The sequence below is a fragment of the Ascaphus truei genome, chromosome 21 (genome assembly GCF_040206685.1).
Source record: "Ascaphus truei isolate aAscTru1 chromosome 21, aAscTru1.hap1, whole genome shotgun sequence".
Lineage (NCBI taxonomy): Eukaryota > Metazoa > Chordata > Amphibia > Anura > Ascaphidae > Ascaphus > Ascaphus truei.
Window position 1 is genome coordinate 29,757,736 of NC_134503.1, and position 14,884 is coordinate 29,772,619.

A 14,884-nucleotide genomic window follows, 5' to 3' on the forward strand; every position below is an offset into this window, starting at 1 on the left:
TGTATAGTGCAGCGTGTGTAGGGGGAGCTGGGAGTATATAGAGACACTCCGTATAGCTGTACAGTGCAGCGTGTGTAGGGGGAGCTGGGAGTATATAGAGACACTCCGTATAGCTGTACAGTGCAGCGTGTGTAGGAGGAGCTGGGAGTATATAGAGACACTCCGTATAGCTGTACAGTGCAGCGTGTGTAGGAGGAGCTGGGAGTATATAGAGACGCTCCGTATAGCTGTAAAGTGCAGCGTGTGTAGGGGGAGCTGGAAGTATATGAGACACTCAGTATAGCTGTATAGTGCAGCGTGTGTAGGGGGAGCTGGGAGTATATAGACACTCAGTATAGCTGTATAGTGCAGCGTGTGTAGGAGGAGCTGGGAGTATATAGAGACGCTCCGTATAGCTGTAAAGTGCAGCGTGTGTAGGGGGAGCTGGGAGTATATGAGACACTCCGTATAGCTGTATAGTGCAGCGTGTGTAGGAGGAGCTGGGAGTATATAGAGACGCTCCGTATAGCTGTACAGTGCAGCGTGTGTAGGGGGAGCTGGGAGTATATAGAGACGCTCCGTATAGCTGTACAGTGCAGCGTGTGTAGGAGGAGCTGGGAGTATATAGAGACGCTCCGTATAGCTGTACAGTGCAGCGTGTGTAGGGGGAGCTGGGAGTATATAGAGACGCTCCGTATAGCTGTACAGTGCAGCGTGTGTAGGAGGAGCTGGGACTCGGAGTACACAACAGCGTGCACAGAAAGGGGCGGGCTCACGATCCACGAACTACAACACCCAGCATGCTCCGCGTCGGAAGTGACGTCAAGCGTCACCTAAGCAGACGTCACGGTGCTGAGATCCGGGAGCGGCCGACAGTTGCAGGTAAGACAGGAGCCTGGAGGTGTACCTGCAGTACTACAGCAGCATCAATACTCCCCAGCATCAATCCCACCCCCTGCACCTGCAGTACTACAGCAGCATCAATACTCCCCAGCATCAATCCCACCCCCTGCACCACTACAGCAGCATCAATACTCCCCAGCATCAATCCCACTCTCTGCACCACTACAGCAGCATCAATCCTACCCAGCATCAATCCCACCCCCTGCACCTGCAGTTCTACAGCATCAATACTCCCCAGCATCAATCCCACCCCCTGCACCTGCAGGTCTACAGCATCAATACTACCCAGCATCAATCCCACCCCCTGCACCTGCAGTACTACAGCATCAATACTCCCCAGCATGACTCCCACCCCCTGCACCACTACAGCAGCATCAATACTCCCCAGCATCACTCCCACCCCCTGCACCACTACAGCAGCATCAATACTCCCCAGCATCAATCCCACCCCCTGCACCACTACAGCAGCATCAATCCCACCCCCTGCACCACTACAGCAGCATCAATCCCACCCAGCATCAATCCCACCCCTTCATCACAACAGCAGCATCAATCCCACCCAGCATCAATCCCACCCCCTGCACCTGTACTACAGCATCAATACTACCCAGCATCAGCCCCTGCACCTGCAGTACTACAGCATCAATACTCCCCAGCATTAATCCCACCCCCTGCACCACTACAGCATCATCAATACTATCCAGCATCAATCCCACCCCCTGCACCTGCAGTACTACAGCATCAATACTACCACCTGTACCTGCAGTGCAACAACAGCATCAATACTACCACCTGCACAACGTCCCCAGCATCAATACTACCCCCTGTACCTGCAATCCCACCCAAGCATCAATACTACCCCCTGTACCTGCAATCCCACCCAAGCATCAATACCACTCCCTGCACCTGTAATACCACCCCAGCATCAATGCCGCCCCTGCAATACCACCACAGCATTAATACTACCCCCTGCAATACCACCACAGCATCAATACCCCCTGCACCTGCAATACCACCACAGCATCAATACTACCCGCTGCACCTGCAATAACAAACCCAGCATCAATACCACCCCATGCACCTGCAATACCTCTGCAGCATCAATACAACCCTGTGTACCTGCAACACCTTCCCAGCATCAATACCAACCCCTCCCTGCCCCTGAAATACTTCCCATGCATCAGTTCCACCCCCTGCACCTGCAATACTTTCCCAGCACAAATACCGCCCCCTGCACTTGCAATACCTCTACAGCATTAATACTGCCCCTGTGCCTGCAGTAACTATAGCATCACCCCCTGTATCTGCAATACCTCTGTAATATTAATAATACAATCTACATATCACCTGTACCTGCAATACTCCTTTATCAATAATACCGCCATAGTATCATTAATACCATCTACATAGCACTTGTACCTGCAATACGCCTTTATTAATATTACACCCATAGTATCAATAATACCAGCTACATGTCAAAACGTACATGACGTGTCAGTGACATTACACTACATGTGTAATACGGAGGGTTCCATTCTGTGGCCCCACCGAAAAGCGGAACTGGTGATTTTTAGCGTCTGCGCATGCGCGGACCTGCAATCCCCCCTTCTGCGCATGTGTAACCTCGGCACCCCCTGTTCTGCGCAGACATGGCGCCTCCCTTCTCGGTACTTCTGTATGAGCGGAATGCCGAAAAGCGGGGCTACTGTACTCTTTTATCAATAATACAATTTAAATGTAAATATCCTTTATCAATAATACCGGCTACATGTCAGTATTAATACCAGCAATATATTAATAATACTTTATTAACACCTGCAATATGTCAATACTCTAGCAATAATACTGTCAATGTATCAATGGTCTTTTATCAATAATACCATCAATATTCCTTTATCAATAATATCATCAATATATTGATACACCCGTATGAAAAAATACCATCAATATTTTAATACCACACTATTAATAATAATCCAATGTTATCACTAAACACAAAATTATCACTGAAGTGTAGATTCCATCAATTATCGATTGGACACTGCAAAATTATCAATAATGTCCTAGTACCGTCAACTACATTTAATACCACATTATCAATACCCTCCCAATAGCATGACATCACTATAGCAGTAATGTCCCATTACCCTCCTGTGTGTGTGTGTGTGTGTGTGTGTATCTATCATTATGAATCATGTCCCTGTAGTATTAAAATGTGCCTTGTGCTGATCCCCCATCTCCTGAGGTGCCCAATGCTCCACACCAATAAGCACACCTGTTTTATAGTATCACTAATACTCTGATATTAGAAAATGTACCCCTACCTCAGTATCCATGACAATTCTATTACTTTTAGCATTATGCCAATGACTCATTTGCCTTCCTCTAGATCAATAAGTATAGATATAAGATAAAGTATCTGTATAAATTTAGCATAGGTTGCCCTTGATGGACGGACGTCTGTCTTTTTTTCAACCTCATCTACTATGTACCACAAAATAATTACACCCTGATACAATGAATGTCACAGTACTATTTACATTAAATACCAGTCATGCCTCCAAACCGTTACCAATATAAATACACCATCATTAACATCTCAATGCCATTAATACCATATAAATAATGCCCCAATACCATCCAATGTTATTAATTCACATAACTGTTCCAATGTTATTAATTCACATAACTGTAGCAAGTATATTGATATGCATGCGTCAATATCAGTACTGCACCATTCATATTCAAATTAAGAAATTATACCAATAATGTCCCAACACTATATTAAACACTACAATGCCCAATGTCATCATTGTAACAATGCTATAATATTAATATACACCAATGTCCAAATCCCAAAAGATTATACTATCATGTCAATATTTCTCTATTACCACAAACTGCATAAATACATCTGCAGACATGATATATATCAGTATCAGCAGTAACATTAGTCCATTACCATAATCGCCATAATGAGGAAAACGCATTAATATTAAATACAACGATATACACCGTGTCTCTCACAATACACAGGCCGGTTCCAAATACTTACTGTCAGGCATACCCCCAGGAATAGCGCTAATTCTGTACTAACCGTGAGTATAATAGTAACATCAGTGATTTCATATGGATATTGTTGATACTTTGAAGGCATGGCTGCTATTTGATGTAATTAGTACTGACGCTCACTGTTTTGCGTGCAATTATTTGCCGGGACTGATATAATTAATGCTACTGGGTAATTAATTTCACTGAAACTAACTTCACTTATTCAATACCACATACAGGCAGTCCTCGTTTTACAACGCTTCGCTTTACAACGAATGGCTTATCCAACGCTATGCAATGCATACCTATGTTCATTTTTACAACGCCAAAATGGCTTATCCAACGCTCTTACGACGCTTTGCAACGTTGTGTATGTGTGTATATATATATATATATACACATTCACATAAACAACGTTGCAAAGCGTCGTAAGAGCGTATATATATATTATTATACTATATACTATATAATATTATTTATTATGTTATATTATATATATATATATATATATATAATACAGTATATACACTATATAATTTATGTGTGTGCTGCATATCTTATTGCCTGCGTAAAATATTTGGTGTATTTTAGTGTTAAAAATGCCTTCAGGAACGGAACCTTCCATTTAAACAGTGTTCCTATGGGAAAACGTGTTTCGCTTTACAACGTTTCGCTTTACAACGCCATTGTGAGTAATGCATTGTGTCGGATAACCGAGGACTGCCTGTATCTCAATAGTATAAATAAGCCTTACAGTCAGGTACATTTATACCCCAATCCATAACATGAATCTCAATACTCCTGACACCAGATACAGCGTTGATACTCTAATAACGACAGCAGTATGAAAAACCCACACGTCATCACTAATGCTAGCATGTTTACGGACAAGATAATCCATAATTACAAACTGGACCTTGAGTAATGTGTGTGATACTTGTGATGTACCTGACATTAGGGGAGAATCTCTTTATACGTTCCCTGAAGCGTAGAGCAAAGCTATTCCCCGGAGCACGTCCTGTGTTATTTTTTAAACGAATGTTGTAACTCGGAGCTGTGAGCGCTGCGGTCAGGGGCGGCGCTCTCACTATTCTCGGTGCAGAGATCAGGGGTAGCTGGGGATTATTCCATTCGTGTCCCTGATGCTCCATGCACTGTGTGTGTGTGTGTGTGTGTGTGTATACACACGTTTCGGGCGCCTGTTGGGACCTTTGCTCCCAAGGGACGCCGAAACGATGATCCACTACAAATAGGCCTTTTCCCCGTTTGGAAGGCCTCAGGAGTGCTGGCGGTCTCACGGTTTCTGCGTCTCAGCTGAGCAACGGTGATCGCGAGAACCTAATTCTAGATAAGTGAGCTACGATCACAAAGAGATGTTAAATATAAATCGACCATCGAGCTGCTGGCGTGATGTAAATGTCGCTGCGTGATACGGAGATCACATTTTCAGCTTGAGGGCGCAGAAACCGTTGGCTTAGATTTGTGCCGCTGGTTATGCTGCTGAACGCTTTGCTAGTTGTCCTGGCTTCTGCTTCTCTGGCTGTCGCCTGAAACTTCAGGAGACTGATTGGTAGAATGGAGAAGTTTGTACGTCGCCACAAGAAGCCGAAGCTAGAGCGCGACACAATGAATGCACTACTGCCTCGCATGGTCATAAGTGGCATCACACATCCAAGACGTCTGCCACCTAAATCCACTAACCCAAATGAAGAATATATGGTTTATTAGCATACAGATGTAGCAAAGCTTAGTGTATTCGGTGCGTTAGTCGCGATCTTGAAGGATAACGCTGCGGCAGACACTTTCCTGGCCGCCGCGGGCTTTTGCTTGGTACTCCGAGGAGCTGGGGACAGTCTCGCTGCATCTGTATAATTTGATGGTACAGTTTACAGGTGGACTCTGTATTTAAGTGTGTGATCCGCAACGCAGCAGGAGCTGAACAACAATTCATATTAAGTGACAGAAATCCACCTCGCATGCCCACGCAGTCTCGAACACCCCCTCTCCCCCTTTGCACGCCCACGCAGTCCCCCTTTCCCCCTTTGCACGCCCACGCGGCCCCTCTCCCCTTTGCACACACACACAGCCCCCCTTTGCACGCCCACCTAGCTGCCCTCTCCCCCCCTTTGCACATCCACGCGGCTCCTCCCACCCCTTGCATGCCCACACGGCCCCTCTCTCCCCCCTTTGCACGCCCACGCGGCCCCTCTCTCCCCCCTTTGCACGCCCACGCGGCCCCTCTCTCCCCCCTTTCCACATCCATGCGGCTCCTCCCACCCCTTGCATGCCCACACGGCCCCTCTCTCCCCCCTTTGCACATCCACACGGCCCCTTCACCCCCTTTGCACATCCACGTGGCTCCTCCCACCCTTTGCATGCCCACACGGCCCCTCTCTCCCCCCTTTGCACGCCCACGCGGCCCCTCTCTCCCCCCTTTGCACATCCACGCGGCTCCTTCCACCCCTTGCATGCCCACACGGCCCCTCTCTCCCCCCTTTGCACATCCACACGGCCCCTCTCCCCCCCCTTGCATGCCCACACAGCACCTGTCTCCCCCCTTTGCACATCCATGCGGCCCATTCCCCCCCCTTGCACGCCCACACCCCCCCTCTCCCCCTTTGCACGCCCACGCGCCCCTTTGCACATACACACAGCCCCCCTTTGCACGCCCACGCGGCCCCTCTCTCCCCCCCTTGCATGCCCACACGGCACCTCTCTCCCCCCTTTGCACATCCACGCGGCCCCTTCCCCCCCCCCCCTTGCACGCCCACACGGCCCCTCTCCCCCCCTTTGCACGCCCACGCGGCCTCCCTGTTCTGAGGCACTTTATTCTGCACTCCAGTTTCCGTAGAATAATCCGCACAGACAGCAGGTCCTGGCTCAGTGATGCACAGCTACCCGATACAATTCCAAGTTAGCGTTTCTCCAGCTGCCGGGCTCACGTGGCATTAACACGCGCGGGCTAATCACCCCGCCGCGTTTTGTCATTCACAGAATTACTTTCACTGCCAATAGACCTGTCTGGTTTTGACTTGGAAATGATGTAGGTAAATCCCTCTTATCACACGGAGTTGCTGCTTAGCGGTGGAAGCGTTCATGTGTGAGATTAGCAAACATTTGGCGGCCCTGGCAGACTCGTCCACCGTGTCTCCTTAATACAGTTTGCCTCTGTGTGTGTGTGTGTGTGTGGAGTGATCAATCTGTTACAAACTGCCGCTGCCAGCTCAGCACCCCTCCCAGCTCAGCACCCCTCCCAGCTCAGCATCCCTCCCAGCTCAGCACCCCTCCCAGCTCAGCACCCCTCCCAGCTTTTATCCCTCCCAGCTCAGCACCCCTCCCAGCTCAGCATCCCTCCCAGCTCAGCATCCCTCCCAGCTCAGCACCCCTCCCAGCTTTTATCCCTCCAAGCTCAGCACCCTTCCCAGCTCAGCACCCTTCCCAGCTCAGCACCCCTCCCAGCTCAGCACCCCTCTCAGCTCAGCATCCCTCCCAGCTCAGCATCCCTCCCAGCTCAGCACCCCTCCCAGGTTTTACGTTCTAGTCGTTTTTCTTTTAAAGAAAGCTGCCAAGGTGTCTCCCAAAGTCCGAAAACAAAAGCAGTTTCTATTCGGGGAAGGGAATAGACATCCACGCTGCTCTGATAGTCATACCCAGCCCAGTAATGGTTAATCTTGTGAATCTACCAACATGAGCCTTCTGCAATACATTTAGCTCAAATTAATGGTATGCACGAAATGAGTGTTAATTGAGTTTCAGTGTCAGAGGTCGGATCTTCATTATACACGACACCAGGACGTGCAGTAATATAAGCATGTAACTGTGAAAACATGTTGGTTGGGACATATTTATTGAGGACTAGGCATTCTCTGGTTTGGACCATGAAATTACCCTCTTCTTTTACCCCACAGGGAGCCATGGCTGCTGCCCAGTCTCTGAACGTGGACGCTCTGCGAGAGGTGCTCGAGTGTCCCATATGTATGGAGACATACACAGAAGAGCAGCTGAGACCCAAGCTTTTGCACTGTGGCCACACCATATGCAGGCTATGCCTTGAGAAGCTCTTGGCGAACACAATCAATGGCGTGCGCTGCCCCTTCTGCAGCCGGGTTACCCGCATCGCCAATCTGACTCAGTTGTCCGATAATTTGACTGTACTGAAGATCATTGACACTGCAGAGCTGGGCCAGGCGGTCACCGGGCTGATGTGCAAGGTGTGCGGCCGCAGGCTCCCACGGCACTTCTGTCAGAGCTGTGCCGTGGTGCTATGCGAGGTCTGCAGAGAAGCAGACCACACCCAGGCAGGACACCTCGTAGTTTCCCTGCGGGAGGCTGCAGAAGAGCGCAGACGAGTGCTGGAGGGGAGGCTCGCAAGTCTCAAACAACGAATGCAGGACTTGCAGAAGAGAAAGGCCTCCTTGGAAGGCCTCTCTTCCCATATGAAGTGCAAGTACAAATCGGTCCTACAAGAATACAGCAAGGAAGAGTATCGGGTGCAAGAGGAACTTGCACGCACACGCAAGTTCTTCACGTCCTCTCTATCTGAAGTAGAAAAACTAAACAGCCAGGTGCTGGATGAACAAGCCTACCTGCTGAACATCACTGAGGTACAAGTGGTATCCAGGTGCGACTACCTCCTGCTAAAAATAAAGCAGCCAGATACAGCCCTCATGGAAGAGTCTTTGGAGGACGAGGAACCTGAACTTGTAGCCGATCTGTCTCCAGAACTCACGCTGCAGGATGTAGAGTTCCTCAAAGTGGGACCTGCAGGGCCCGTGCAAGTGGGTCAAGTGGTCAAGAAGCCGTATCTGGTGAATGTACAGGAACCTCTCCCTGAAGCGTCCGCCTTTCCGCTGGTTACATGTAATGACATAGAAGCGCAGCCAGAGGAGGTTACTTGTGTCCCCTCATGCCCCTCGCCTCCCCTTGCCAAGCTGCCTGAGCCAGCTTCCAACTTGCAGCAGTGTCAATTCTTGAGGAAGATGGGCTCCAAGGGCGCCATGCCAGGTATGTTCAACCTCCCAGTCAGCCTGCACGTCACTGCACTTGGGGAAGTGCTCGTGGCTGACAGAGGCAACTTCAGGATCCAGGTCTTTAACAGGAAGGGCTTCTTGAGAGACATCAGACGGAGCCCTACTGGCATTGACACCTTTGTGCTTAGTTTCCTTGGGGCGGATCTGCCAAATTTAATTCCACTTTCAGTCACCATGAACTGCCATGGGCTGATAGGTGTGACGGACAATTACGATAACTCGGTGAAGGTGTATACCATGGAGGGCCACTGTATTGCTTGCCACAGAAGCCAGCTCAGCAAGCCCTGGGGGATTGCGGCCATGCCTTCAGGTCAGTTTGTAGTAACCGATGTGGAAGGGGGGAAGCTGTGGTGCCTGACCGTAGACCGCAGCTTAGGAGTTGTCAAGTTCAGCCGTCTCTGCAGCGCAGTGCGCCCAAAGTTTGTCACCTGTGACCAGGAAGGGACAGTATACTTCACCCAGGGACTAGGACTGAACCTGGAAAACCGTCAGTACGAGCATCATCTGGAGGGTGGATTCTCCATCGGCTCTGTGGGAGCCGACGGCCAGCTGGGGCGCCAGATCAGCCACTTCTTCTCCGAGAACGAGGACTTCCGATGCATTGCGGGGATGTGTGTAGGGTCCCGAGGAGATCTGATAGTCGCTGACAGCGGCCGGAAGGAAATCCTTCATTTTCCTAAAGGAGGTGGCTATAGTGTCTTAATCAGGGAGGGCCTGACGTGTCCAGTAGGGGTGTCCGTTACACCTAAGGGACAATTGTTGGTGCTGGATTGTTGGGATCACTGTATTAAAATATACAGTTACAATGTACGCAGGTATTCCACACCTTCGTGAGAAACCCGGTATGTCATGTACCAACTGCTAGTCCTCTCGGGCCTCCAGCTGTACAAGCAGATCATCTAACACCGCTTCTTCTCGTCTTACTCGTACACTACCTTTAGAAGGGAATAATAGTAATCTAGAGTGGTAGGTTCTAGGCCAGGGGAAGCCAACTCCCGTCCTCAAGGGCCATCAACATCCCTGCTTCAGCATAGGCGGCTCAGTCGAAGACTGGAGTTGGCCAGTCAACGACTGAGCCACCTATGTTGAAGCGGGATATCCTGAAAACCTGACCTGTTGATGGCCCTTGAGTACTGGAGTTGGCTACCCCTGGCCTAGCTTTTCCCCTTATAAGTGCAATATCCCTAATGCATACATTACCGCATTGACATGCTCATACCAGTGGATGTGCCACCTTTGTCAAAGCAACCAAACGCCCCCTTCAAGATGGGCACTAACTGACGCTCCAGCCTCATCGACCCTTATTCGAGTACAACATCCAGTCCTGTCCCCTTCAGTGTAAACCTGGCACGTTGATCAAAAATAAATAAATATCCCGTGCTTGATAAGCTCGGTATTCGCCAGACAAATGTCTCCCTGGTTCTAACAAACAATCGCGCCAACGTGCAGGTTTCTTTAATAGACACATCAATTGAAATGAAGCTTCCACCATCTGCTCTGCCCGGGAATTACAGAAGGAACATGATTTGCAGACATGTCATAAGAAGTGATGGAAGTGCTAAAACGTCCCGGCTTGCTCGTTTCCTTCTTGCTACTTGCTCCCGTCTCATTTCACTCGCCCGCCGAGAGAAAGCGGGGCGTGAGCTCCCCCTTTTTAGGATAGTGAAGTAAAGAACATGCCAGTGATTTAATCCTTTCCCTACAAAGCAAAATATAAGTGCTGCGCTGTATTTCTGTGTGCAAAGGAGATGGTACTTATCTGATGTTGTGGGGTGGGGAGCTTGTTAGATACAAGGTACATCCCCATTTGTGTTGCTTTTCCTTGTCCTAAAGAAGCAATCCAAGCCGTTTTTTCATTTCTTTAACATAGGGTGGAAGCAGGGGGTCTCTGGAGTGGAACCCCATTCATTTCAGCTTTGGGGCCCCCCTGCTTCCAGAGATACTTACCTCCGAAGGAGGCGCCGGTATCTCTCTGCACTTTAAAGCCCCCGGTCACATGGGCCCGTAGGAAGCCGCACTGGATGAGGTCACAGCTTCCTATTGGTTCGCAGGGCCTGGGAGCTTTGAAAAGCAGCCATTATGCGAACCCTTGAGTGGTTACCGGGACCCACTACAGAGGTAAGTACCTCCGGAAGCAGGGGGTCCCTGGGAACTGAAATTAACGGGGTTCGGCTCCAGAGACCCCCTGCTTCAATCCTGTATTTTAAAAAAACAAACGGCTTGGATTGCCTCTAAAAACAAACAAAAATACCCTTATTCCGAATGAAATATTTCGAGGAGTATTGAATAAAGGAATATGAGAGAACTGCGGCCTGCTTTATTTAGCACAGACTCTCAGCGTGTCTGGCTTTTGATTAAAACTGGAGGGGACATCGAGGTTTAGCAGGAATATTGTACGCAAACGAAATGTTCTTAATGTGCAGCACTAATATACAACCCAACGGCTCCCGAGGCCTTTTTTTTACGCAATGCTGATGTATCCTGTTCCCAGAGTATAGCCGGAGGCGTGCTGCTATGGGGGGCTGTGGAGATGTGATTATGGGGGTTTCTGGCGCCAGTAGGTGTGTGAGATGTTTGGTGTATAGCGAATGGTGGGGAGAAACGGCAGTGCTTCTCAGGACCAAAATGTTAATACTTTTGCACTAAAACAGTTTCTGCCAAGACCACTGGAGTGCCGTGTTCTTCCCAGGCTCGGCTGTACCCCAACTCGCTGGTGGCTTCCTGAGCAGGTGCGCAAACTGGGGGGAGGGCGATTTTGCAAAGAGAAAAGCAGTTTGTAGCTGCAATTTCTCCTGCAGCCGTTAGGTGGCGCTGTGCTGCACAGCTCATGTTGCACAGGCTTGGACTTGGTGAGTGTGTGACAAAGAGAGACATGGAGAGGTGGGAGACCTATTGTGGGGAGGGGGAGAGAGAGACATGGAGAGGTGGGAGACATTGCGGGGACTGGGAGAAACATGGAGAGGTGGGAGACATTGGGGGGAGGGGGGAGACACGGGGGAAGGTGAGAGAGAGACACTGGGGAGTAGTGAGAGACACTGAGGGGCGGTGAGAGAGACACAGGGGAGGTGAGAGACACGGGAGGTGAGAGAGACATAGAGGTGGGAGACATATTGGGGGGGGGAGGGAGAGAGAAAGACACTGAGGGGAGGTGAGAGAGGCACTGGGGGGAGGTGAGAGACACTGGGGGGAGGTGAGAGAGACACTGGGGGGAGGTGAGACAATGGCTGGCGGGAGAGAGACAATGGCTAGAGAGAGACATGGAGAGGTGGGAGACATATTGGGGGGAGGGGGAGAGAGACATTGGGGGGAGAGAGACACTGGGGGGAAGGTGAGAGAGACACCGAGGGAAAGGTGTGAGAGAGACACCGAGGGAAAGGTGTGAGAGAGACACCGAGGGAAAGGTGTGAGAGAGACACCGAGGGAAAGGTGTGAGAGAGACACCGAGGGAAAGGTGTGAGAGAGACACCGAGGGAAAGGTGTGAGAGAGACACCGAGGGAAAGGTGTGAGAGAGACACTGAGGGAAAGGTGTGAGAGAGAGACACTGGGGGTGAAGGTGAGAGAGACACTGGGGGTGAAGGTGAGAGACACTGGGGGTGAAGGTGAGAGACACTGGGGGTGAAGGTGAGAGAGAGACTGAGGGAAAGGTGTGAGAGAGACACTGAGGGAAAGATGTGAGAGGAGACACTGAGGGAAAGATGTGAGAGAGAGACACTGGGGAAAGGTGTGAGAGAGAGACTGAGGGGAAGGTGTGAGAGAGAGACTGAGGGGAAGGTAAGAGAGACACTGAGGGAAAGGTGTGAGAGAGACACTGAGGGAAAGATGTGAGAGAGAGACACTGAGGGAAAGGTGTGAGAGAGAGAGACACTGAGGGAAAGGTGTGAGAGAGACTGAGGGAAGGTGTGAGAGAGAGACACTGAGGGAAAGGTTTGAGAGAGAGACATTGAGGGAAAGGTGTGAGAGAGACACTGAGGGAAAGATGTGAGAGAGACACTGAGGGAAAGGTGTGAGAGACACAGAGGGAAAGGTGTGAGAGACACTGAGGGAAAGGTGTGAGAGAGAAACTGAGGGAAAGGTGTGAGAGAGACACTGAGGGAAATGTGTGAGAGAGAGAGACACAGGGAAAGGTGTGAGAGAGAGACTGAGGGAAAGATGAGAGAGAGACTGAGGGAAAGGTGTGAGACACTGGGGGTGAAGGTGAGAGAGACACTGGGGGTGAAGGTGAGAGAGACACTGGGGGTGAAGGTGAGAGAGACACGGGGTGAAGGTGAGAGACACGGGGGGGGGAAGGTGAGACACTGGGGGGGGAAGGCGAGAGACACTGGGGGGGGGAAGGCGAGAGACACTGGGGGGGGAAGGCGAGAGACACTGGGGGGGAAGGTGAGAGACACTGGGGGGGAAGGTGAGAGACACGGGGGGAGGTGAGAGAGACTGGGGGGGAAGGTGGGAGAGACACTGGGGGGGAAGGTGGGAGAGACAGTGGGGGGAGGTGAGAGAGACAGTGGGGGGAGGTGAGAGCCACAATGGTGACAGAGAGACCAACCGACCAATGAGCTGCACACCCACTGGTAGCAGGCCCCCGCTTCATGATCGCCTATCGCAGGGAGCTCCAGCAGGACCAGGAAGGGATGAACGGAGCGCCCCCCTCCCCCCAGCTAAACGGAGGGATGAAGGTAAGGCAGAGATGGCAGAATTGAGGGGCTTGGGAGGAGGATGAGTTTTGTGGGGCTGAGGGTTATTCTTTGGGTCAGGGGGGTCACTTGGGAGTATTGATCAGCAGGGGAGATTCATTAGTACCCCCCTTGAGTTTGGTTATGGGGATCCCTGATCCCTGGGCAACATTTAAAACGGGAATAAATAAATAATACATAAAACTGGTAGGTAGGAGTGGATGACACCAGGGAAAGCAAATGGGAGAAGGAAAAAATGGAGGGGAAAAGAAGGTGGGGGAGAAGGAAGGGAGGTAGCAAAGAGGTGGATGAATGCCCCCTCAAATGGACTGCCTTTGTGCACCAGAAAAAAACATTACCATATGCCAGCAAACAATAAAATAAACAGTGATCCAGTACTAGTATTCTGCCTGCGCGCACGCCTGCAGCCCAAGCCATTTGTGAACTTGGCTGCAGGAGATTGTAGGCGCGTGGCGGGGCCGTCACAAAGCTGGTTCGCCCTCATTGGCTGAACCAGCTCACGTGCACTGACGTCATGTGATTTTGATTACATCAGACGGGGGGGGGGGAAAGAAATTTCATGGATGAAAAGGGGGACTCGGCATAAAAAGTTTGCTCACCCCTGCCCTACCCTCTCCTTTCTGATCCATAGAAGGACATAAACCTCGGCCTAACAGACTTTGAGGAGCACTAACAGACCAATGTGTCAGCACAAGGTGGCACTCGGCCGCATAATGCATTAACAGCACATTTTATGCTTTGCAATATATAGCTGTTTTGTACAGAAACAGCACCGACATGTTTCAATGCCTCCCCCCCATATCTATTCACTCATTAAACAATGTGTTGTCAGGAAAGCCCTGTTTTGTTATATCCGGGAATTAGTACAGTAGTTGTTTTACAATACGTATATTAAAACTTGGTTATGTTCCACTGCACACACTGTACTTCAGTAATACCCCGTGCTACCTTATTCTATGAATGATCTCAGGATTTGGGTGCATACTCTTGGATGGTAACTACATCCTCGGGGTTACTATCGTAGCCGTGCCCTGAAAGGGCTTCTCCAGCTGCCACCAGCCCCACCACATCTGCCCTTGAATGACTCCTAGACAGATAACCTGCATCGTTTCCCATCTGGAAAGTGCGCAGAGCCAGCTGACAGAATGCGGTCACGTCAGCACTTATTGCATAAATAAGAGACCCTAACTGGCTTTTAGGACACGAGCTAAAAAAAGCTATTGAAAAAAATG

At 50.1% G+C, this 14,884-nt stretch overlaps 2 protein-coding genes across 3 annotated transcripts in view; one reads left to right on the forward strand and one right to left on the reverse strand.

Moving 5' to 3' along the window:
* ASTN2 (astrotactin 2) overlaps nt 1–14,884 on the reverse strand; it is a 440,720-nt gene that overhangs the window by 105,174 nt on the left and 320,662 nt on the right.
* TRIM32 (tripartite motif containing 32) lies at nt 756–11,268 on the forward strand. 2 transcript variants are annotated; one of them, XM_075579437.1, is made up of 2 exons: nt 756–861; nt 7,842–11,268. In XM_075579437.1, the coding sequence occupies exon 2, from the start codon at nt 7,848–7,850 to the stop codon at nt 9,795–9,797; it is 1,950 nt and encodes a 649-aa protein (XP_075435552.1). In that variant the 5' UTR covers nt 756–861; nt 7,842–7,847; the 3' UTR covers nt 9,798–11,268. The 2 variants fall into 2 exon arrangements, with proteins under 2 accessions (XP_075435552.1, XP_075435553.1); XM_075579438.1 differs by lacking the exon at nt 756–861 and adding an exon at nt 6,954–6,976.

Bases quoted from the DNA above. Each gene is read 5' to 3' on its own strand.
- TRIM32 (XM_075579437.1), top strand. From the start codon at position 7,848: ATGGCTGCTGCCCAGTCTCTGAACGTGGACGCTCTGCGAGAGGTGCTC.